The 24773-nt window shown below is 32.4% G+C and overlaps 1 protein-coding gene across 1 annotated transcript; it reads right to left on the minus strand.

Moving 5' to 3' along the window:
• Positions 1-7811: 7811 nt before the first annotated feature.
• Positions 7812-14366, minus strand: LOC148281583 (nuclear receptor subfamily 2 group E member 1-like). The gene is made up of 5 exons (XM_088226500.1): positions 14297-14366; positions 13408-13644; positions 10269-10435; positions 9269-9565; positions 7812-7994 (listed from the first exon to the last, which is right to left on the minus strand). Exons 1-5 carry the CDS (start codon positions 14364-14366, stop codon positions 7812-7814), a joined length of 954 nt encoding a protein of 317 aa, XP_088082626.1.
• Positions 14367-24773: the final 10407 nt, after the last annotated feature.

The following is a 24773-nucleotide window of genomic DNA, read 5'->3' on the forward strand; positions in this document are numbered from 1 at the left end:
TATTATATTATTCCTTTAAATCAGTGGCCCATCTGGTGTTGTCCCGATACACTAATCATGTAAAAGGTCAGCTGAGAGATGATAAACTGATACCAGTCGAAAAGTCAGAAAGTACAAAAACTTTTTATTACATATCTGCCAACGCACGTATTCACTGTTTGATGTTGTTTACCATTCAACCCGATCTCTCAGCGAGATAATTTTTTTTATCCTCTGACAAAATTAAAAAATGAGTCACTAGAATATTTGCTATTTCCCTTAAATTTAACATTTCCATTTTCAGTCAGTTATGTGTTTGTAATTAAATGCGACATTATTTTTACATTTGGAAATAAAGGAAGTGTCCATAAGTAATTAAAAATGCCTTTTATTATTATAGATAACTGAAACATTGCATCTAAGATCCTAATTAACCCAGGCACGATGAGCTGATCAGCTGAGGCCCGTAGGGGTGATTTAATAAATCCAATAAGACAGATCCATTAAGTCGTATGAGCCCAATTTACTAGCATGTAGCTCTTTCTAAACAAAAACAAGCCTGAGTTCGATAGGGATCATGTTAGGATCTGTGTTAGTATTTTGCCAGTAGTGTCTTGATAATTTGATGTTCCTCTGTGATTTGGTATAGATTCGTATTGTTTTTCTTCTGTTGCTTGAGTGCATGTTGTATAGGGCAAATTATTCTAATGTTTCCTATATGTATTTGGATTTTGTGTCGTTGTTTGATTTGTTTGTATTACTACGTTCTTCTTCCTTTCCGAGGCGGGATCAGGGCGTGCGGCCGCGGTCTCAATTTGGAACTAACGCTGTATTCCTTCACTGTCATACTGGGAAATTAGAAAAAGGTGATTGTGCTGACCATGTGGATATGATTGATCACAAATCGACACTACTGCAGTGAGGGGTACAATGAAAGCTTTTGAAGTTTCTTTGTTTTGTTATTTCCGCGGTTTGATTGTAAAGAAATATTAAATTTTCGCTTACTTGGTTTTTTAAAAATGATATTGACATGCGAAACTGAAGAAAGACTCATGTCTTTATGAACAGTTTCGGGAAACGGGTGAATGCTTTCATTGTAAACAAAAACAACCAAAACAGTTCAGTTTTAGAACAGGACAACAATCGGTTTTTGCCGTTTATTTTGAAGGTGGTTCAACAGTGCAATATTTCACTTTCTCTGGACTGGTTCATGAAGCTGTCCTTCATGTAATAGATGAGCAAGGTAAGCTGCATTTGGTATTCCAATATCCCTATCCCTATGCACTATGAGGTGCGGAAACGATTTAGTAATCATTCAGTTTTCCAAAATCATCAAATGGAAGGAATCGCCTGTAATTTGTTTTTTTTTTAATAAATATTTTTGTGTGAAATGCAAAAACGAGATGTTTTAATAAAAACAAAATAAAAAAATAAAACGTATTAGGGCTTAGAATGAAAACAATATTTTGGTAATATACTTTATTATTATACTTACACTTTCAAAAAGTAACAAATTCATTATGTACACAGTCAAGGCATTAGGTATATAATAATATTTATTGTCTATTACATCGGGTACATACTTGTATATGGAATATAAAATCCTATTGCATAAAAAAAATATACCTAATTAATCTCGATAATCCTTTATATAGGTACATCGTTAAGTAAATAATTTGTAAAATGTAATCTTAGGCACTATGGATTATTATAAATGTATATAATACTCACTTTTATCTGATTAACTATTTAAATACTTTTATCGTCCAAAGGCAACTATTTTAGGCACATAAATTGTTTCTTAAATATGATTATTTATATTAGTCCTTGGATACCTAGCCGTATTCTCAATACACTATTACCTAACAAATAAAATTGAGATAATATACCTAATTATTGTCTTAATTAAGTATTAAAAAAAAAGTTTTACATGTTATTTATAAGTGTTCTTCCATCTGATAAACACTGTATTGATGAAGCCACAAATTAATAAAAAATACACCCGTGTAGGTACAAAATACATCAATAAAAATTAATAGTACCTAGTTTATCATAGAAATACAAGACGAGTGATATTTGAATCCTCAAATTTGAATTAACCAGTGACCGATTTCATCCCTTTCTCGACATCTTCGCAACTGGTATCTTTATTATAAAATTCAACATATTTATACAAAAACAGTTACGATAGAGAATTCAAAATTACGTATAGTAATTGAATTTAATGGAAAAATAATTAAATGTATTTAATTACTATATCGGCTATCGTTACTGTTTTTGTATAAATATCATTGATATAATATATATGTATATGTATACATATACTAGATACAGCATTGTCTTGTGTTCCATTCAACCAAGTTCCGGAACCTAACTTGTCAGTAAACGTGGAGCAGCGTAAAACTGTGCGACATACAGCTTTAAATTCACAGTAAACTGGCATAAACGGTAAGTTTTTTTTACTCTAATACGCGTTTTGCACGGCAATGATCACGCGACAAACCTCATTTTTCGGGACATAATTTCATTTCATCGTTCTATAAAGCATCATCTCTATTTAATTATACCTCAGTGATAAATACATCGAATTTTAAAATTAATCTACCCGTCTCTAAGATGTCGCAAAGCGATGAAACCGATCACTAGTTATTCAAAATTTGTATATGTAATTATCACTCGTCTTTTATTTCTCTAATAAATCAAAATGAACTTCCACCAAGAATTTTCTCTCAAACTCAAATGTTTTTTATTTATTTATTAATGGCCGTAACAAATTTAGATAAAGTAGAACATAGTAAACGGAAAGCATTGTTAATATCTGTATGCGAGAGGTAAACTGTAGTATCTCAAAAACAAAAAAAAAACTTTTCAGGCGAGACAAATCAGTGATTTTTTATAATTTACACGTCTTGTATATTTCAATAAGAGGCTTTAATGTACATTTGTTTTCTAAAATATATTGACGCTTTCCAAAAAACTCATTTTTAAATGTAATGAATGTTTTCTTATTGTCCTTAAAGTCTAATTTGGCGTGAAGTTACAAAAAAAAAATCTTTTTCATTAAAGAAATTAGGAATTAATGATATTTACAATATAATAGAGGATAATTTTTTTATTTCTGCATAGTAATAATTCAATTTCATGATATTTGTATACATTCTCTCGCATACATGTGTATTATATGGTTAAACAAAAGCACTGTAAATAAAAAGATTATAAGATTTGTGATAAAACAGTGACACATTGTTAGAAAAGTAACAAAATATATTATAAATATCTGGTATATGAATCTTATATACATATTATGACGTAGGATGTAGGTACACATAGGCATTTTATGTATGTTGTATACGTTAGTATAAACAAATTGATTTTTACAGATTTATAAGCAGATTGAATTTTTGGATCATAGGTTATTGTTGTAATTTGTAATGTCAGTAGCTTATAAATATTAAGTCTGTGAGAAACTTACGAAATAGTCCAATTTACACGACTTAAAAACTCTGAATTATTTTTTAAAATGAACTATAGTATATCCTTTAAGAGAGTTTTCAGTGTTAAAATGTAAATTCGTGGATTTCATCCATTCAAATAGCAGATTCGCACAACAAATTAAATGTGTCATATATTTTTTAATATTGATAACGTTTAAACGATATGCATAATATTTTGGTAATGCTATTTATAAATTTCCAAATTTTGCATTGACTTGAAGATATGAGGTAGTTTAATGCAAAACCGCCAGTGTGCATGATCACTATTTACAGGAAGATCAACAAAACCAGTAGCCAAACGACTATTTCATTTTAAAATAAATAGTATTTTCGCTACCTGTTATACCACTCACAAGTTGCACATTGAACTTAAAATAAATAGTATTTTCGCTACCTGTTATACCACTCGCAAGTTGCACATTGAACTTAAAATAAATAGTATTTTCGCTACCTGTTATACCACTCACAAGTTGCACATTGAACTTAAAATAAATAGTATTTTCGTTACCTGTTATACCACTCACAAGTTGCACATTGAACTTAAAATAAATAGTATTTTCGCTACCTGTTATATCACTCACAAGTTGCACATTGAACTTAAAATAAATAGTATTTTCGCTACCTGTTATACCACTCACAAGTTGCACATTGAACTTAAAAGAAATAGTCTTTTTGTTGCTGGTTTAGTTGGTCTTCCCAAAAACTGTGATCGCGCACTGTGGCGGTTTTGCATTGAACCCCCTCATATAGCGTTCAAAAATGAAACCATAAACTATAGTCCTTACTTGATGGTTTCATTTTTGATTAGATTGACAGCTGTCAAACTAATTTTATTAGTCATGGGAAATTACTGATCACTGATCAAATCGATTTTATCAGTTATTTCATGCAACCATAAAATCTGTTTCCGAAAATTTATATAAAAAACGCAAAAACAAGCCTGTTATAGTGTGTTTAACGCAATTATTCATAAAAAATGAGACATTTATACTTTTTGCATGAACAACATCAAATGAATTATTTTTTTATTCGATCAATTTATATTGATCAATTTGTCCAATCTCTAACGTTTTTGCAAAATGATGTAACCTTGTAAGAACGTCGTTAATAATTAGGTTTATTTCAGTTTTCTTTTAGTTTTAACGCTGATTTTATACATTAATGTTGATTTATGTTTCAAGCATTGTATTAAAAAAATAAATTAACACGCCAGATACAAATGATTTTTCGTGTGTCAATATAAATAACTATTTTGACGTTACTACAAAGTTATGTCGTCACTTTTTCTGACAGCTGTCATTCTAATCATGTTACATTTTAAGGACTATAGATTGATGTTCTAGTAAATTTACATTTAAATTGATTACAACAGATAGAGAAAGCATTTTAGCAGAGAATATAGAAATCCAATCACCATTCTACCCATATTAAAACATCCACATTTCCTCAACTTTTCCATCTGTTGACTTAATTCATACAATTACAATAATGGACATAGTCTATTGAGATACAGGTAAATACAGTTTTTGCTACCGTTCATGTTTGCAATACTATCATGGATAATTAAAAAAAAACTTTAATAACTGTGTCAATATGCTACATGCCGCTTAGTAACTTTCTTCTTTCCAGCGACGATTTGGTTTAGACAAGTTTATTTAAATTTCAAATGCGATCTTTTAGACGAATGTGTGGGAAATCAATGTATGACAGGGTTACGAATGATGAAATCAGGCGAGAGTTTGAATCTGAGTAAAGTATAATTGATAAGATTAAGAAAGGGTCTTTGAAATGGTTTGGTCATGTAGAACGAATGGGCGACGAAAGAATGGTAAAACAAGTATATATGGCGAAAATGAACGGCAACGTGAGACGAGGACGACCAAGGAAGACGTGGCATGATCAGATAAACCAAAATCTTAATTCTGGTCATGTCAAAAGCAGACAGAACCGAAGGGCATGTATGACAAGATGTATGAATGTGGAAAAAGCTAGGAACGTATGCCAGGATAGACGTGTATGACCATGACGGTCCATTTTTTCTGCTTACCCCTATGGAGAAATGGCGTGATGGTATTTGTAGTAGTAATGATAAAATTTTAAATAACCTCTTAAGGGTATTTTTTAAAATAAAATATGCATGCGTAACATTTTGGGTTTTATAAGTTTAATTAATCCAATACATTTTTTAAAAACTATCGTTATTTTTTAAGTAAGCACGTCATTATAATGTATACAAAAAAAGGGAGATGCTAAACGTGTTTTCAAATTGATACAAATTTGTGGAGGAATTGAGTTTTTAGGAAACTCCGTGGTCCTAGTTATGAAATAATTTAAAAAGACTAAAAATATGCCTCGTATTTTGTTAAAAAAACATACGCTAAAAATAGCATTTACACGTGTAGCTGAATTCATTTCAGCATATTATTGAAATAAAAAATAAATCTTAATAATACAGTTTTGTATTTCCATATCTATGCCTTTAAATAAGACCATACTCTACTATCAAGTGTTTTTCAGTTTAACTGATATCGATCAAATAAATGTTTACAAGAATTTTAGTACCTATACTTACAATATAGCCTAAAAAATGAATACAGTGTGTTATGGACCTATAAGTAAATTTTAAGGATGAACTGTACTTCATGAATGGGACATCTTTGAAGATTGGGTAAGAACTTCAACGGGATATAGTAAAACGGAACTTAATGGAACTCCCTTAAATAAACCCAATTATAATACAAAAAATTTGACCCCGAGTTTCCAACGTCTCGGTCATCTCTGACCACGGCAGCGGTCAGAGCTGGGCCCTGATTACAATGGGAAGTTATTACTTTCAATTTTATCTACAATGTAAAATTTTGTTTTCTGTATGAAAAGCAGCATACGCACACAATTTTTCTTCTATATATGTTCAATGAGGAATTCCAGCCCAACCCGGAATTAAATTTTAGAAATGTTTTCATGTTCACGTTCACAATATTTAAAAATTTTGGAGTAGGATGAAATATCTCAAAAACGCACGCAAAAATAAATAAAAAATGTTAAAAATAGAATTCATTTTAAAATCGTAAATAATGACGTCACTCTTAATATCTACGTGTAGTATTTCCTGTTTCCGCTTTAAAGCCCCCGCACCTTATAAGGAACGTTTTGACCATAGAAAAAAAAGAGTATAATTTGTATAATTTGACATTTCAACCAGAGATTATGTCAACTATCTAGGTTTTTCTAAATCGAAACGTTCGTAAAAACAACCATAACATAGAAATGAGCAAATTACGATCAACTAAATGAAGTAATCAAACCAATATTCCATAGATTCTTGTCAGGTCAGTAAAAGTAAGAACGCCAACCGTTTCATGACGTCACTACTGAAAAGTGACACACTGATTACAGTCATTTGGCGCGGTATTTGATAAATGTAACTTGAAAAAAATCATATCTTTGTAAATAACGCACAAAAAATATATATTTTGCTTAGTTAAATAGTACGCTAATAGAAAAAAAAAGTTTAGAAAAGAGTGGAATTCCTCATTATAGGTTTCCGACGAAGATACTTTAAATGCAAATATACTAATTTCCGTACACAAACATCAGTTTTTCTCTATAGGCAGTCGAAGATAACTCTGTTAACTTCCCATTGTAATCGAGGTTCAGAAGTGGAAACGGAAAGTCTGATGATAGGTTGACAAAGCGTGTTCTAGAATGGAGATCAAGGAACAGGTGGCCCCAGGTACGTCTCGAAATCGGTATACAAAGAGAAGTCAGTATGTGGTTATATACAAATACTTAATAACATTTGCTAAAGGATTTTCCTTATAATTATTTTATGGTCCCCAATACTCAGCTTGATGTTTGGACGAAAAATTAAAAACAATGAATCTTGACTGAATTAAATGTAGGTTTTAGATTTGAATTTTTTTAAATATTTTAAATGGTTGTTCTTTGGAAAAGACACAAAAAATTTTAAGCACTTCTGAAATCCGAAAATAATATACAGGTGTTACTCAAACGACTGAGGAAATAATACAAGCGAGAGTCCGGGGAGTACAAATGCATGGCAGGAAAATTTCTAAATTGAGAATAATCGAAAAATATTATTCAAACCGTGCGGTGATCGGAGATGGGAGTGCAACTTAATTGAAATTATATTCAGACATCTTTGTAACATTAATGGAAACAATTAATGTTCCCCTAAATCGACAGATACGTGTCCATCTAAGATATTATTTAAAATTAAAATATTTCACATAGTACCTACTTCGCTGTCGCTAGCAGCTCCCGACGACGCGACGCAGTACACTCGATAATATCGGATATCCACCTTAATTCTACACATCAGGGTTCACTGTCAGTACTTCTGTACATATCACTGATGATCCTCTCTATGGGAATGTTGCCAATTGTCTTCCGGAAGAAGAGTTCCTCAATGGTGGATGCTGATACCAGCTTCAGAGTCGGAAGCAACATCAAAAGAGTCCCAAACCGAAGAGGCTTAGTTGGGTACGCCATGGTTATATACTGTAAAATAAATGAGAAAAAAAACTTTAAGCTCTATTCAAACTTGCACCTATAACTCTAATTTACCTGTCTTTGTTGCATGTTTGGCAATACTTCTTTTTATACAATCTTTTCAGTCTACTTACTGTTTGTGTATTTTACTTTTAAATCTTAAAATAGTTCCTTCTCATATAATAAAAATAATTTGACATAGAATGTTTATTTGTTTATACGTAATTTAACAATGTATTTTAATATGCAACTTTCAGTTAAAAATTAGAATTTTTTTCTTCTTCATAAAATATACACTTATACTTTTTCCTATATAGTTTTTTTTATTACCTTTATAGAATTGTATTTTTTGTCATTTTTTTCTGAATAATAATTCTGGTCTTTTATTTCTCTCGTATTATGGCAACGTTTATGTTTTTTTTTTCAATATTCTGTTTAGAATTCGAACCTAGTTGTGGTACCGTGGCGGACTAACGTAAGAAAAGTCCGAGGTTCGAACCATCTACCGCAACTTAATTCCCATTTTATAATAATCAATTATTTACAACTCGTTGAAAATGGTCAGCAAAATTAAGGAAAAAAAGAAAATGGAAATGTTTGTTTAATAAGGTTGCTTTTTTTGCGGTACCAACTTTTTTTGTTTGCGTTATGTGTGTGTCCAAAATTTCCAGTACCCAAACAAGGTTTTTTTGTTATAACTTTTTAATGATTTTTGATTTCCACTTCCAACTGGATTTCATTGTAAAGATCGACAAGCGCTGTTTTTTTATCGTTCTGCAGGAACTATCAAGAGGACACACGGTCTTACTTTTCTTCATCCAAACGTATCCCCATTTTTTTTCTCCCGGGATTTATGATACTAAATCAATGAATTTTTATACACACTTTAATTATTTACCATTGGCGTGTCTTTATCGTTTTGCTTATTTGATAAATTGTCCCTTATGGGAGCAGTGAACATCCAAAATCCCAAATATACGCCCAGTATTATCTGCCGTCTTCGGACGTACGGAATACAAATATGATAAATCATTTTGAAAAAGGGAAAAAGGAACCGGCCGAGAAATTTTCATTCTGATACTCCTTAAAAAATAACCAAAATGGTTTAGTTTTGGGGTGCGGAAAACGGGACAGCAGAACGTTGATTTTAGTTAAGCAAAATTAGTCATACGTGCAGTTGCCCACAGAGAACCGGGGAGTCATTAGCTAGAGAGTGACAGAAAAACAATGTTCAAATACCTATTCATCAAAATTGTCTGGCATCGCGTGTCCTCTAAAATTACCTTGTTTAGTACTAGGTGCGCGTGGTCGTGCAGCGCCGACACGGCGCGCGGGTCCTCGAACAGAGTCGGGGCCCGCGCGGCGGGCTGGAACAGCACGATGGCGCGCAGGCACGCCAGCTCGTGCACGTCGGGCTGCACGCGCGCCACGGCCTCCAGCACGCTGCAGAGCGCGCGCGCCGGCGCGCAGCCCGCCAGCGGCGCCAGCAGCGCGCCCGCGCCCAGCGCGAACAGCTCGCGCCACGAGCCCTCCAGCAGGCGCGTGCGGTCGGCCGGCGTCAGCGCGGAGAACGCGCCCACCTTAGTCGTGGACAAATGATTCATATAAATAGGCTGGGGAGGGGCGTATAATTACATAACGAACTCCTTAAAAGTAGTGCAGGTAACGATTCTTAAAATAAAACCTTTAAAAATATCAACTTTCTCAACAAAAACATTCATTATTCCAAGTTTTCATTATTCCAAAGAGAAAAATTCTATCATTCGAAGAAAAAAAACTATTATTCACATTCAGATATATTGCATGGATTCAGAACCAAAAACTTTTTTCCACAAAGTGTACAAAGTTAGTAAAGAAATATAGAAGTAGTACACATTATATTGGTACATACTCGAATATGGTTCGTTGACGTTAAGTTAACCGGATATCTTCCACAACTCTCTTATCATTGGTTGATTCATTTGAACTAGTGGCGTCGTTTAAAGTAGTTTGTTTTTATTCAAATATCAAATTATTACATGTTTAAGAATCTTTACTTTATAATTTAATGCTATAACTTTTACCGCGCGTAAGAAAACATTTTTGTACCCAATTTCCCGTGGGGCTGAAATTCCTCGTTAGATGGCAGGCCCAACTGTGTATTGTATTTTATTTTATGCCTCTAAGTAAAAGCATTATAACCTGTTCATCTATTTGTATTCTAAATAAATAAAATAAAATGTAGGCAATAATGTTTATACTGTTTTCGATGGACGTATAACAACATAGGCGTCACTTGCTCACCTGGCGCGCCCAACGCACGTTCAGGAAGAGCAGCCTGGCCGCGGCCTCACACGCCGCCTCCCCCGGGCCGGAAGGAAGTGCTGCTTCCATCGGTTCGGGTTCTTTCAGGAATAGTGCCATTTGTCGTCGAAGGGTCGAGTTGCGAGGTCCTCTTTCATGCTGCACGGCTGAAAATATCATCTTTATGTTGCAGCGTGGTTAGAACAAGCTCCCCCGGCATATACAAAATTGTAAATTAAATGTAAACTAATTCATCTACTTGCTTACCATGTCCCCTCCAGACCAACTAGACTTTCTGATATTCTAAATTCGTAATATTAAAACTGACCATTGGAAACATTCTACGATCCCTCGTATATGTGAAAAATTAACGACAATTTTAATAGTCTTGATATATTTAACACTCCAAATAATAGGTACAGAAGAGAACTAATAGGCTTGATTCAGAATAACAGAGAATAGACGTTTTGTCTCTTTTCTTGCTCTTATTCATTAAATCAAATGCAATTTTCCACTCCCACTTTCCTTCAATCATCCTTCACCACTCCTTATCAATTTCCTTTTTTAAAAGAAATATTTGCGTTCTTATAATTTACGCAAATATTTAATTTTGAGGGCCATTATTCAATGAGTTGTAAATAACTCACTATTAAAAAATGGAAATCAAGTTGGGGTAGAGTGGGATTCGAACCACAGACATTTGATCCGTGAGTCCGAGACACTAACCACGGGACCACAACCCGATTAATTTTCCTTCCCACTATCTCCTTGCTTTGTCCACATTTCTTTTATTTTAATATATGTAGTATATTTATTATTTATATAGTTTAAACTTTAAACCATCGTCGCTTTATTGCAGTATAATTTAGTGAATACATATAATTGGATGGCAGGCTCTACTACGTATACATGTAGTTTTTATTTATATTAATTTAACCTGTAGATCTGTTTGTATTCGAATAAATAAAATAAAATATACGAAAAAAAAGTTATGTCTGTTAAACAAATTTTAATAAAGGCTCTACTACTTAAGATATGAATTCAAACATTATATACTACCTCTCATGACTCAAAGCACAAATACCTAGAGTTATTAGACACTCATCCCTGATGCTTCAAAAACAATTTTAGGGGGAGAAGTCTACTTTTTGAATTAAATGTTTGACCTACGAGTACTTCCATTGTCCATAATGAAAATCAGTAAGTACGCACACTATAATATTGTACATATTTGTTGTTTTTGTACATATATTTTTGTCGTCTGTTTTTTTGTGTTCATATTGTTATTACTTTCTTTTCTTTATTTCTTTTTTTTTTCTTAATTGCTATCAAAACGTGGATAATGGAGGTGCGTTGCGCACGGATTGATGAGTGAATCAAGCCAAATAGGTACGAAAATATTTTTTTTTTATTTGTGGTGTGTTACTTATAGGATAAACGAGTATTTACGGCATGTTTTAAAACAACGGAAAATGATTCTCTCAGCACGGGATATGTGCGAAGTGAGGGAACACTATTTTTGTCAAAAGTGGCAATGAATTTTGAACCAAGTTGACTTATGCCATTGTTCCTTGTCGACTTAATGATAAAAAAATAATCTCCAAAATACACTAACTTCATCTTTTAGTCCTTACTAAATCTTTCTTATTAATCAAATAATTATCGTCCCCTTTCAAAAAATAGTAACAATTTATTTTATTTTCTAACTAATCAATTTTTTTTGCTAGATATTATAAATATGTAGGTATCTAAAGAAGAACTCTAATTCCGTTATTCCTATCGCAACATTTATGTACATTTTACACGGGACACCAAATGTAGTTTGTACCTTACATTAAAAAAAAAGTAGATATTTAGAAAAATAAAAAACGTATTTCACATAATTCAAGTAATATTGTATAGGTATTTACAACCATGAACAAAATCAGAACAAATTATGTAAGATATAATTTAAATGAACAACTTAATAAGAAAAACAAAATAGAAAAGTTTTTGAAAATATCTGAATTTGCATAATATACAAAATAAACCCCTAAAAGACAAAGCAACCACATTTACTCAAAGTACCCTCTGAAAAAAAATTTTTTTTTAATCGCACGTCCTATTCCTATATTTCGAAATAGGTACTTTAAATCCTTATAGCAAAACTCTTTTGAAACCTGTGTGTTGCAAGGATCTAGTACCAAACTTCGTAGACTTCACAGGTCAAAATGTAGGTATAAAAAGCATTAACCGCCGTAACGCACATTTTTTCGTATTTGAGTTATTTATTGATTCGTGGTCAGCAATAACTGCATCCAACTCTTTTTTCACTACGACAACTGGAAGGTTGTAAATTATATATCTAACAATGCAGTAACATCAAATTTTTACTAAATAAATTAATAAAATTCTTAAGCTCACCCCATCCCTCCTTCATATAATATTTTCATAATTTAATCAGTGCATGTTTGTCCAATCAGTGCATGTGCTTATTAAAATGCTTGTCGTCTTGGTTTTATATTTTTGTGCAACAACTATGGTAAAGGTGCATAGTGGGTTTTGCATGTTGGTTTTGCAAACCAACAAAGAGACGGGTACGTCTCGAAACCGGTAGACATAGAAAAGTCAGTAAGTTGTTAAATACAAATATTTAATAACATTTAGATTAAAATACTAATTAAGATGCGTTTAAAAAAAATAGCTTTATTATGTTGAATATTTTTATATTGTAAAAATAAACTCAGAATTAATCATCATCATCATAGATTTATGATAAAAAATTGATGATTTTATATCATTGCGATTTACTTGTTTGAAGAATTTTGTGCGTTTTCTCAAATGAGGATTTTTTTTAGTACAGCCGCAGCCGTTTAAAAATTGCACGGCAGTATACTGGTGGGTGTCTATACAGAAAGCGGGTTTGATGTCATTGTGCGTTGAGTCAAAAACTGCATTAAGGATAGTGCTGGTAATCTCAAAACAGGGAAGCATGCTAAAAAGCATGATTTTTGTTTCAAAACATATGACCCTACAGAAGTATCATTCTGTAAGTGAAGCTTTCTGAAGAATTCTGATTCACCAGCATCTCCGAAATGTTTCGCTCGATTGCAAATCTCGAAATACAGCAAAAGTATGAAAAATCCTCGTATCTCGTTACCATCTTTGTTCATCCCGACGTCCAGACACTTGGCCAGCCGGCACGCCCGGCACTGGTTGCGGTGCGCCTTGTCCACGAGGCAGGCGGCGCGGCCGCGCGCCTTGCACGCGTACTGGCGCGCGCGCCGCACCGAGCGCTTGAAGAAGCCCGCGCAGCCGTCGCACGCGAAGATCCCGTAGTGCTTCCCCGAGGAGTGGTCGCGGCACACGGCGCACGGCACGTCGTACAGGATCCTGCCTGCGAACACAAAAACTCTGTCTAATCTCACTGACTTGTGACTCGACACGGTGCAATTTTTTTATTTTTTATTACGAGTAACTTATTTTTTTGTATTTTGTTTATTAAGGATATCAACGATAACAGAGCGAACATAAAATAATATAAAGTTAAAAATTAAATTAAACTACATTATTATGTGAATTAATGGAATAAGAAAAAAAAATTACGTATTGCAACACTCATGTCAATTGACAGTTGTTTGGCGCCAAAAATTTATGACTTACAGTTCGTTAATCCTTTAGGAGCTCATATTGGTGTTTGTTGGTGTACTATCTATTGTTTTTTTATATTTTCTCAATAAAGGACTAATTTCATAAATTGCTTGTATATTAAACAGTATTTTTGAGTTGGTTTAAATCATGAATATCACGCCGAAGAAAGGAGAAAAAAATTGTAACCTTAAGTGTACATACATCCATGACTCAGAAGGAGATTGCAAATGAATGTTTTGTGAGTCAGGGCGCAGTCAGCAAGATTAAAGCGGAAAAGAGAAACAGGGTCAGTCGAAGCAAAGGGAATTGGGAAATGTGGAAGAAAACAGAAAACTAGTGTCCGAGATGAAATATCTTTGATCAGAAATAGTAAGTTAAACCCCAGAGAAACCAGTTACGAACTTTATTGAGATTTGGCAGCCACTTGGCGGTGATGATACATGACTCTAGAGTACGAAGACGACTCATTGAATCAGAAGAAAAGCAATTCGACCACAGAAAAAACAACTCTTGGCGGCACGCATGATGAAGCAAAGGCTCATTTTGACTAGAAAATATACAAAATGAACTATAGAAGACTGGAGGAAGGTGCTGTTTTCAGATGAGACCTACTTCCTCGTGCAGAGATATCGCACAAACTTTGTTACAAAAAGTGAGGATAAAAAACTTAATGTGGCTCTTATTGACCAAACGGTGAAATATTCTGTAAAGAAGATGTTTTGGCGCTGCTTTTTGTATATGGGGACTGGATCTTTGATACAAATAGAAGGAATGATAAATAGCCTAAATATCGGAGCAGCACTTGAGAACAGAACTGAGTAAATGTGGTCCTAATAATGGTGGGGCTGTATTTATATTGTAACAGGACTCAGCTCCTTGTCACGTATCGAAGTTGATGCTTAAGTATTTTAATTATAAAAAGATAACTCTTTTAGACTGGTTTGGAAATTCACCTGACCTTAACCCTATAGAAAATTTGTGGGCGATTTGTCAGATATCCACAAATATACAGTATAATATATAAACAAGTATAGAATGAGTGACTAGAGTGACACAAAAAAGGTTTTTTTTAAAAATTAAATTGATTAAAAAAAAATCTAACTGTATGTAACCCTTTAAAGCAATATGCCCGCCCTTATGCGTATGTAAACTGTTTATGTGTATAAAGCGTAAGACTGGTTATCTAACCGTACCTAACCACTAGTTTGTTTGTTTGCTTGTATCTAATAGGTATTATAGTTGATACCATCCAATAAATACAAATTACAGACTCCATATTACATACAAATCAATTTTAAAGCTGGATAATTACAATTAAAATTTCCAACAGAAACCGTGTATAGTAACTATGTACAATATAGGCAATAGTATCATTTTCAGATTTTTATAATAAAATTCAATGCAAAATCCAAATTACAAATTTTATTTTGAGGATATATAGTAAGTAGTGGGTAGGAAATTAAAGATAAAACGCAAAAAATAAATACACAAAAAACGAAATACACTTCACTTCAACAAATCAAACAAACTAACGCCGCCGCCGCTCCGCATGTGACGATATTAAGATTAATGAAGTATTATCGATAAGGACGATAAGTGTACAAAGAAATTAGTTTTTGTAAAGAGTTGTTAATATGCACTCATGATTATTCTCTTTTATGTGTATGGCTATTTTTTTAGCCAGTGAGGAAGTTCAGGGCTGGTATTCCAAATCCTTTCGTGGCCGTATTATAAAATACACGAGAAAACAGTTTTTCTCGTGTATTTTTTTATGTAAATACACGAGAAAAACTGTTTTCTCGTGCCACGAGAGCAGTTCAGAATAGCACCTCAAGGGTTTAAAAAAAATTGTGAATATACCAAAGCAATAAATTATTTTCTTTAAATGCTTTATGTATCGTATTATCATCCGCCTTACTCCGCCCGTGACGTAGCAAGTTCTGTTCGGTGAGTTCTGCTGATTGGTCATCACAACACTCTATCATTGGTTGATTCGGAAGAACTTGAGAAAAAGTTCATTTTTATTATTTTTTAAATACGTTTTCGAAAAACTTCGCCATACTATTAAAAGCTTTTCATTTTACCGCATGTAAAAAATACATATTTGTATCCAATTTCCCGTAGCACTGAACTTTTTCATTGTAATTTTAATATTAATACCTCTACCTCACAAATAAATAAAGAATATACACGAGTACAAGAAATATGTAAATGCTACGTACCAACTTGAGAATTAGATATCACAATTATTTTTAAAGCAGGTATGACGCAAAACAATAGTAGATTATTACTAAACATGGGTACAGAAATAGCAATAAAGTATTATGAATACTTCTCGTACCTATATAGGTAATGGGTACAAAGTTGTTATATAGCGCACGCTGATGTATTTTATTTATTTAAAACTTCAAGTACAAAGAATAAGTACTTATCTTCCAGCTAACCAAAAAACAGATTGGTCAAACAGAAGAGATTGGTAAAAATTATGTACAAAAAAACATAGGTAAATACATCAAATTACTCTTAAAAAACCTAATTAATTAAAAATAACAGCTGTTTTTCAATTGGGAGGTAAGGCTTGCACATATTAACTTTAAGTACATTATGTTATGGATGTTAAATGATGAGGAATGTAGGATTAGATAGTGTGTTTGGAAGGAGAGAGAAAGAGGAACCAAGGAAAGAAAAAGGGATAAAAATACATATTTAAGAGAAAGAAGAAAAAAGCAGTTAAACTCAGGGAGTTCAGGATTCTGGGGATATATAATAATGTTTCAGGCGTTTCTTGAAAGTGGCTAGAGCTTTTACTGATCTTTCATGAACAATTTAATTCACGAGACCTTAATAAAGGTTAGTAAATATTTGTTTATAACCACTTGTTGACTTTTCGTTGCATTTCGTATATATATATATATATATATATATATATATATATATATATATATATATATATATATATATATATATATATATATGTATAAATATATATATATAGACATGCTGCTTGAACATAAATTAATATGTAATACTCGTAGTAACCATTTTGAACATGTTAAACCCCTTGGGCCAACTGCATCGAATAAAGTAATGTCAATGTTTGTAGACAAAAGACTGGATTTCACCCCCTAGGGTCAATGAGATTAACAAATTACAACAGGGATCAACAACAGCAAGGATCAAATTACAATAAATTACCACGGGTACAAGATAAAGTTGAAACATTGGGAAAAAAAATTCAGTCGTTGCCTAGTACGTGAAATAATTCGATCAGATGAATCTTTTCACAAAAATCAACAGGCGGAAGAATTGAAGAAACATGGATATTCAAACATAGGCAACATTGTGAATGTTACACAGTGAGTAAAGTTGCCACTTAAACCATCCAATTTTTGCAATTTCATCCTTGCTGTTGTTGATACCTGTTGTGATTTGTTAATCTTTAAAACTTTACACATTGTGTAACATTCACCATTTTGCCTATGTTTGAACATCCATATTTCTTTAAATCCTCCATCTGTTGATTTTAGTGAAGTTAAAGAGCTAAAACCTTTATTGTTGTGAAGAGATTCGTCTGACTGAATTATTTCACATACTAGGAAACGCCTGAAAACAATTTTCCAATTTTTAATTTATAATTTTTTTTTATATGGGAAAAAAACAACAGTTTTTACATATATTGTATTCAGAAAATAAGAATATATATAAACGAAAATTGTGAAAACAGCCGATATAAATTTTCCACAGTGGTGTAAGATATTGATTAAATACATTATCGGTATCAAAATAAAAGCAATTTAACAATTAAGAAATGTGAAGTTGCAAATAAAATAAAAGTTCATATATTTATATACGGTAATAAAAATAAAGCAAATAAAAACAAGATAAATTTCAATTTAAAGAATAAGAAAAGAAAAGAGTTATATGAAAATAAGGTAAAAGGTACAAAATATAATAACGAACATATAAATACAAACATAATTACTGAAATCGTATTATTAAGCGGGTGTACTAAGGGTGTATACAGAATCTTCTATATTTCATATAGGAGAGATGGAAAATGTCTGCGTGACCGGAGAGAACAGTAATATATATTATTTTATTTGATTACAAGCCTTAAAAATGGAACGCCAAGTAAACAAAAGATGCTTTAAATTATTTCCTAATTTGTTGTACAATAAAGAGGGAGAATACATTTCTGACTAATTAATTGTATTTTTTTATGTCCTCTTGTTCTCTTATTTTTTTTTTAAAAGTGAACACTAATGATAAAAGATTAGTTTTAGAATAAAACATCTCAATACATGATTAAAATTTTAAAAATTTAAAGATTATTTGGTCAGATAGTGACGGTTCTTTCTAAACTCTGAACTAAGTAAATTTATAAAAAACGAAATTAATATCTATCTATTACTTTATGCCATTTATTCCGGAAAATAATTAATGTTACCATATATTTTTTTAGTAATTTAAGCGCCCTAATTTATACAAAATCGGCGCTACACAGATCATGAACCTTAAATTTATCATTTTTAATTTTATAGCACCTTCCTGTTAAGCTACATAAAAAAACTTTACAAGGAAAGCATATGTATGCAATATACTAAATAAAAATAAACCAGGTCCCTCCCTATTCTTACTATTGGTTGGCGGGTGTCATAAATCTAATGTTAGGATGGGCGTCCCGTATACAGGATCTGTTGGTACCGAATCTATATTTTTATTGGGTAGAATCTCAGTACGAAATTGGAAAGCTGACAGTGACAAATGACTTTATCCCGGCCTGATCCTCCCTTGCGTTGAATGAGATAAGAAAGAACTTGTTTAAGTTTTGTTTCGAGTATCTGCATAAATATATACAAACTAAAACTAAAAAAGTATTTAAACATAAATTTAACAATATTGCAAAAACTAAGTACTGTGTAACACATCGTGCCTTGATGCTCGAAATCCCCTGACTCGAATTATCATCTCAAAGTAAAATATCCCTTAAGAAAAAATGTTTGAAATACCGTTTTCCAAATCGAGAATCTTCAAATAAATTGTGTAATCTGCAAGTTTATTCTAGGAGAAAAAAACCGCCACTGGGTTTATTATGTTCAAAATATATTATAGTATAAGTACTTATTTGTATGAAGAAATAGGCTGGAATAATCGGCTAGTTTCTTGGTTCACTGCTGGCGCTGGGCGCGTTTTATTAATATTTTTATTTATATTTGGAGAAAAATACAAACGGTGGCAATGATTTCTAAGAAATAATATTGTTCCCTTTTTTTAAAATAAAGTTACCGTAAAACATTATTATGGATTGTAAAATATAATGATAAGCTGCGCATAATCGCTTTTATACACGATTCGCCCCTGGTAGGTCCTGGGTAGTTATAAAGGTACCTAAATATATCAGTCTAAAAATAAAGCCGTACTTCGTAAACTAACTACACAATGAATCTAGCTGAAGAAAATCCCATGACGGTCAAACCAGATCATCGAAAGAGTCGAGAGTTTCAAATACCCGGGAGTATGTGTTACAGAAAAAGGCAACTTTCAAAAAGAACTGGGAGTGCGGCTAGGAGTCGCTGGCGCCTAATAAATCTAAATTTGCATGTTTGTTTGCTAACATATGGAGCTGTGGAATACGTGAGTATTTAGCATAGTTATGCGATATTATTCACGGATTTCGTGAACTGGTTACTTTAAAATTAAAACAGATAGACGATGAAAATATCTGACCAAAAAAATACGCCCGTAGCAACAAATTAATGGGTCCTCAGCACTTGTTTTAAATCGTCGCGTCGCCGCCGCATCGTTGCCGACAAATGTGAAATTAGGGTTGTTTGCAGTTGGTACCGCCCTACAGGCTTTATTTCCATCGCTCTTTCTTTGTGCCCCACAACAAAAACTCGAAAAAGAGCATCGTCTCACCAGGCAGTAATTTATATATGAATACGGACGGTATACTCACATTTTGGTGTTTACTCATACTTTATTGTGAATTGAGACTCAACAGCAGGTAAAATTATAATGAAATGTAAAATTACTATCAACAATAAATAAAAATATTTTTGTTTTTTTAATGGTTCAGTATTTCTTTCTTGTGCTTTAAAGTGTTCTGATAGCTTTTCTACTTTTGAAGTGAATTTAATTTGTAAATAGGTATAACTTTTCAATTAACTAACTCACGATGGGCATAAGACCCCGTTTAAAAATATCGAACTTTGATAAATATTCTGCGATGGTGTGGGTCCTATTTCTAACTCAAAACAAGAAATTCTTAGTCAGTCAGGATCAGAAATGAGGGTACTATTTCCAAACCCGGCAAAATCCATCTTTCTTTATTTTGAGCAAATCTCAAAAAACTGATCCAATACTTAACTACAACTTTTTTTTAAACTTCATTTTTTTATTATAATCAGTAAATATTTTATGCGTTCCAACTTTACAATACTCAAGTAGAGGTTTCCATGTTTGCAACAAACCCGATAATTTCAAAGTCAAGTCCTTACAAATAAAGCCGTATTTTTAACTGACAATGTTATAATTTTTATAAAAAAATGTATTCTGAATAAGTTTTAATTAATATCTAACTTTTTTTAGATTTTTGACCTTCAAATGTGAAATGTAAACTGGTAAAAATAAATCAATAAGAAAAACTTTTAAATAAGCATGGGTTTTGGCAAATCGTGTACATTGAATAAACATATGAATATTTTACAACGAATAACTTGTCTTGAAACAACAAACGCTAGACGGTGGAAGCGATTCTGATATCCGCTGTATCCTGAATCTTTTACGGATGCGAGAGAATACGATCGCACATCTCTGCAAGTTTCCCAGTATGTCGGCGCAAGTGTTTAGACTTCAATATACACAAGTAACAACATAATAAACTACCGGCCCGTATAGAATTCCCCGATAATCTAGGAGAGAAAGACACGAAGGAAAATGCACGAGGGAGCGAGCTATTGTTAGCTGCCTATAAAAACGTGTATTTCTAAAAACTGAATAAGACACCACATTTCCTGCCCGCGTAAGAGTACCTTCTCCATTCAAGCGAGAGTATTTAAAATGATTTTAATGAAAGGAATCTGCCTTTGTGCCTTTTCGACTGAAGACAAGTGGGTTGTGAGGGACCGAATTACTGAAGATACCTTCAGTCGGCTGCCGGAATAATAGCCCATTTACGAGACCTAAACATGGGCGTTCAAACTAGTCTTCATTCACATAACGACATTTTATCTTTTGACAACCATATAATCATCGTTTATAAATACGTTTTTTCTTGTATTCAATACAAATACTACATTGATTTTGGCGATTTCGTAAGTGTACATAGCTATAGAGAACCGAGTATTCTATGTAGAACCGGGCTGTGGTTCCATGGTAGTATCGCGGACTTACCGATTAGCGGTCCGGGGTTCAAATCCCGTTCTACCACAAATTGATTCGTTAGTCGAAATGACAAATTAATACACACAAACGAGTTGCTTTAAAAAATAAAATTCGGTTAAGCGAGACCTCTAATGCGAACTCCGCGACACTAAATTACGGTATCATAATGAAAGCCAGACTTATTTCACATTACAAAGGGTAATAAATTTGATCATGTTCGACCCTCACCTCTGTTAAAAATACATCGCTATTTCATTGGAAAATAAGAACAGTGCCCATCTACACGGGTACGTAGATAGGCAAATAGGGATCGATTAGATAATTAGGTGATATAATGTGATGATATATGGAAGCCCATTTTGTATTATCGCGTGACCATTATTTTAGATGAAGGGAATTCTGTTCCCCGTGGGAAGGTTTTAAATACAAGCTTTTTATATTAGTAATACACCTGCAACTGATGATTATAGCGGGGGACGACTTCGTTCTAAATATTGTTCCGAGTACCGATACTCTGAATTTAGTAATACCATCACGCGAATATCCCATTTAATACTATTTCTGTACTCATCCCCTCTGCGTGTAGAACAATGTTACTACTTGATACGTCTTTCAACAGAGATGGAGAACATTTTTCAGAAAGCATTTTTACAGGCTTATTTACAGCTATTTCAAGTGATCCCGTTGCTTTACAAAATTCTGCCTATTTAAAAACCGTTTTTATTTATTTTTCTACGTGTTGAATTTTATGAAATAAAATAGCTAAATATTTGCAATTATTAATTCTACACATTATTTATTATACTTTCATATTATACATACAGACGACCAAAAAAGTTTTATTTTATAATACCTAACTTATCATGTATTAAAATTTCTGAAACAAGAAGAGAAAAAAAACTTTTTACTTCTTTTTGAATACTTATGAAAAAAATATATTAGTGTTTTATTTCTACAAATATACTCGTATTTTTACTAAGCATTTTATTATTAGAAGACATATTTAAAAGAAATTCCGCTGCACAGTTAAATATCCGTATAGTTATTAAATTTTATTTATTTAAAACAAAGTAAGCGCGTTAAATACAAATTTTATGAAAATAATAAATGCACATTTGTTAAATAATATTTCGAGTAAGCACTAAACTTTCACATTCCGATACCTATATAAAATACCTTTGATACCAGGTGTTATCTAGCCCTAATATGCAACATATCGGTGTTAGAGATGGCCAATTAGAGGTCTTCCCCCAATGTTGAAACTAAAGCGAGGTAAAGGGATGACTCTCCTTTACAAAATAATTGATGTCAATGAGCGATGAGCGTGGGAAGCTGTTTCGTACATTTTTCACAACAAAAAAGAGATAACCAGCAGCCACATGGTGTCATCTCATAATAATAAGTTATTTTTCAAACATGCTAAATAGATTCGATCAATTAATTAAACTCGCTGTTGTGTAATCCAAAATAGTCAGTGAAAAATGATTATTAATTCAATTGTTTTATTTTACAAGAAATAAAAGGCGAGAGGTAGAAGTTATAGTAAAATAAATGTGCGCTACTTATCCTTCATAAGTAAGTATTGTTTCATATACATTATGTGAAGAAGTAAAAACACTATAGGATCAGAATGATTAAATTCGGCGGTTTTTTTAAAACACTTGTTAATAGACTCAAAACATTTTATTAAACGGTTTAAACAACAATCTGTCGTTATTTTTACTATCTGTCATTCTTAGAAACTAATTGAAATTCCTCATATGTTTCAACTCCATGGGATTATAAAATCACCTATGTTTCAAATTAGTTTTTTTTATGCCTAAAAATATATTGACAGTAGGTATACAAAAAAGTTATCAATACGAAAGTTCGGTGGTTTTTATTTTATTTTTTATTTGTTAATACCTAGACTATTAAACTAAGCCAAATTTCTTTTAAAATTTTTATTTATCGTATTATCAGCGCTATGATTTTTTAAAGTTACGTATTTTTTAAATTACTCCGCGTGTGACGTCTCAAGTTCTCTTCCCCTTCTTCTCGATGTGTTCTGCTGATAGTTGACCTACCGTTAACCGGAAATCCATCACAACTCTCATATCATTGGTCAATTCGGATAAACTAGTGTTTTTTTCATACATTTTAAAGAGACTTCGCAGTTCAATTTAATGCTCTAATTTTTACCGCGCCTGAGAAAAAACAATTATATCCAATGTCCCGTAGGGCTGAACTTTTTATTTTTCACATACTCGTATCTATTTTCACACAAAATTATAAATGCACATTTTTTTATTATTTTGAAAAATAAAAAAATATTTTAAATGTGAATTAGAATTAACTGACCGGCATTCTCTCATTGTACTTCTTATCCTCGGTCCTCATATTTATCCTTGGTTCGCATAAGGCATTTTGATCATTCGTTACATAAACGAAAGAGTATCGCGGTAGTCCTGAGAATATAAAATATTAGGAATTTACCCTCTTAAACCGAGTTGTGATCCTGTGGCTAGTTTTGCGGACTAGCGGATCAGAGGTCCGAGGTTTACCACAACTTGATCCCCATTTTTTAATATTTTGTAATTAACTCGTTTAAAATGGGCCCAAAAATGTTTACATTTGTGTAGATCACAAGAACGCAAATATAGGCATAAAGATACCTAAATTTAAAAATTTGAAACATTGAAATTTGTTAAAAATCTTGATCGAAGTTCGTTGTAATTTATTATAGAAATATATGCATCCGATGCTTGAATTTTATTATTATTATCTTTATATGTTATTTCGAATTCTTTATCCTTACTGTTTTTGTATAAATACTCTTATTTTTATAATAAAGATACCAGACCAGGAGATGTCGCGAAAGTGATCAAACCTGTCACCGGTTTTACTTCATGTGTATATTTAAGTGTCACTCTTCCTTTATTTATACAATAAAATATCAATATTTCGCTTCGATCTTGTCGGGAATCTAACCTGAGTCACCAGATATTATAAATTGGTGCAACTTAAAAAAATAATAAATGTTTCAATACAAAAGATGGTTGGTGTAGGTACCTACTACCTACTACCTACCAATGTGTTGTATAAAAACGGTTTTTGTCGATACGTTTAATTTAAATAGGGATGTTAAAATGGTGAAAGAGTAAATTCTTTACCCCTTTTATCGTATCGTTCATGATGTCAAATTAAGCACTTCCCCCTGTAATTTGTAGGTAATATTAGTTTCGTCACCCCTCGTAGCCTAAAGATCCCTTCTGAACACGGTTTATCAATGATGGTGTAAAAATATATTAAAAAATAATAGGGAAATATCTTTTTTTTACAATTTTAAATTAATAAGGGTTTATGAATTACGGTAGAGTAAAAAAAAAAAACTTCTTATTAGTGGCATATTTTTTTTTTTTTTTTTTACAATTTTTAATTCCCGCGAAAACGGTCATTGCATTGGCCACGCCCCTAATACTTCACGATTAACGTACATTTTTAACTTTG

Source organism: Micrasema longulum, unplaced genomic scaffold, assembly GCF_059751315.1.
Source record: "Micrasema longulum isolate JH-2025_06_02 unplaced genomic scaffold, ASM5975131v1 h1tg000435l, whole genome shotgun sequence".
Lineage (NCBI taxonomy): Eukaryota > Metazoa > Arthropoda > Insecta > Trichoptera > Brachycentridae > Micrasema > Micrasema longulum.

Excerpts from the sequence above, each read along its gene's own strand:
- LOC148281583 (XM_088226500.1), bottom strand. The coding sequence starts at position 14,366 with ATGAGTCGTCTTCGTACTCTAGAGTCATGTATCATCACCGCCAAGTGG. Across the intron at positions 13,645-14,296 it reads GCCAAATCTCAATAAAGTTC|GCAGGATCCTGTACGACGTG; the intron begins GTAACTGGTTTC and ends TTGTGTTCGCAG. Across the intron at positions 9,566-10,268 it reads ACGTGCGTTGGGCGCGCCAG|GTGGGCGCGTTCTCCGCGCT; the intron begins GTGAGCAAGTGA and ends TCCACGACTAAG.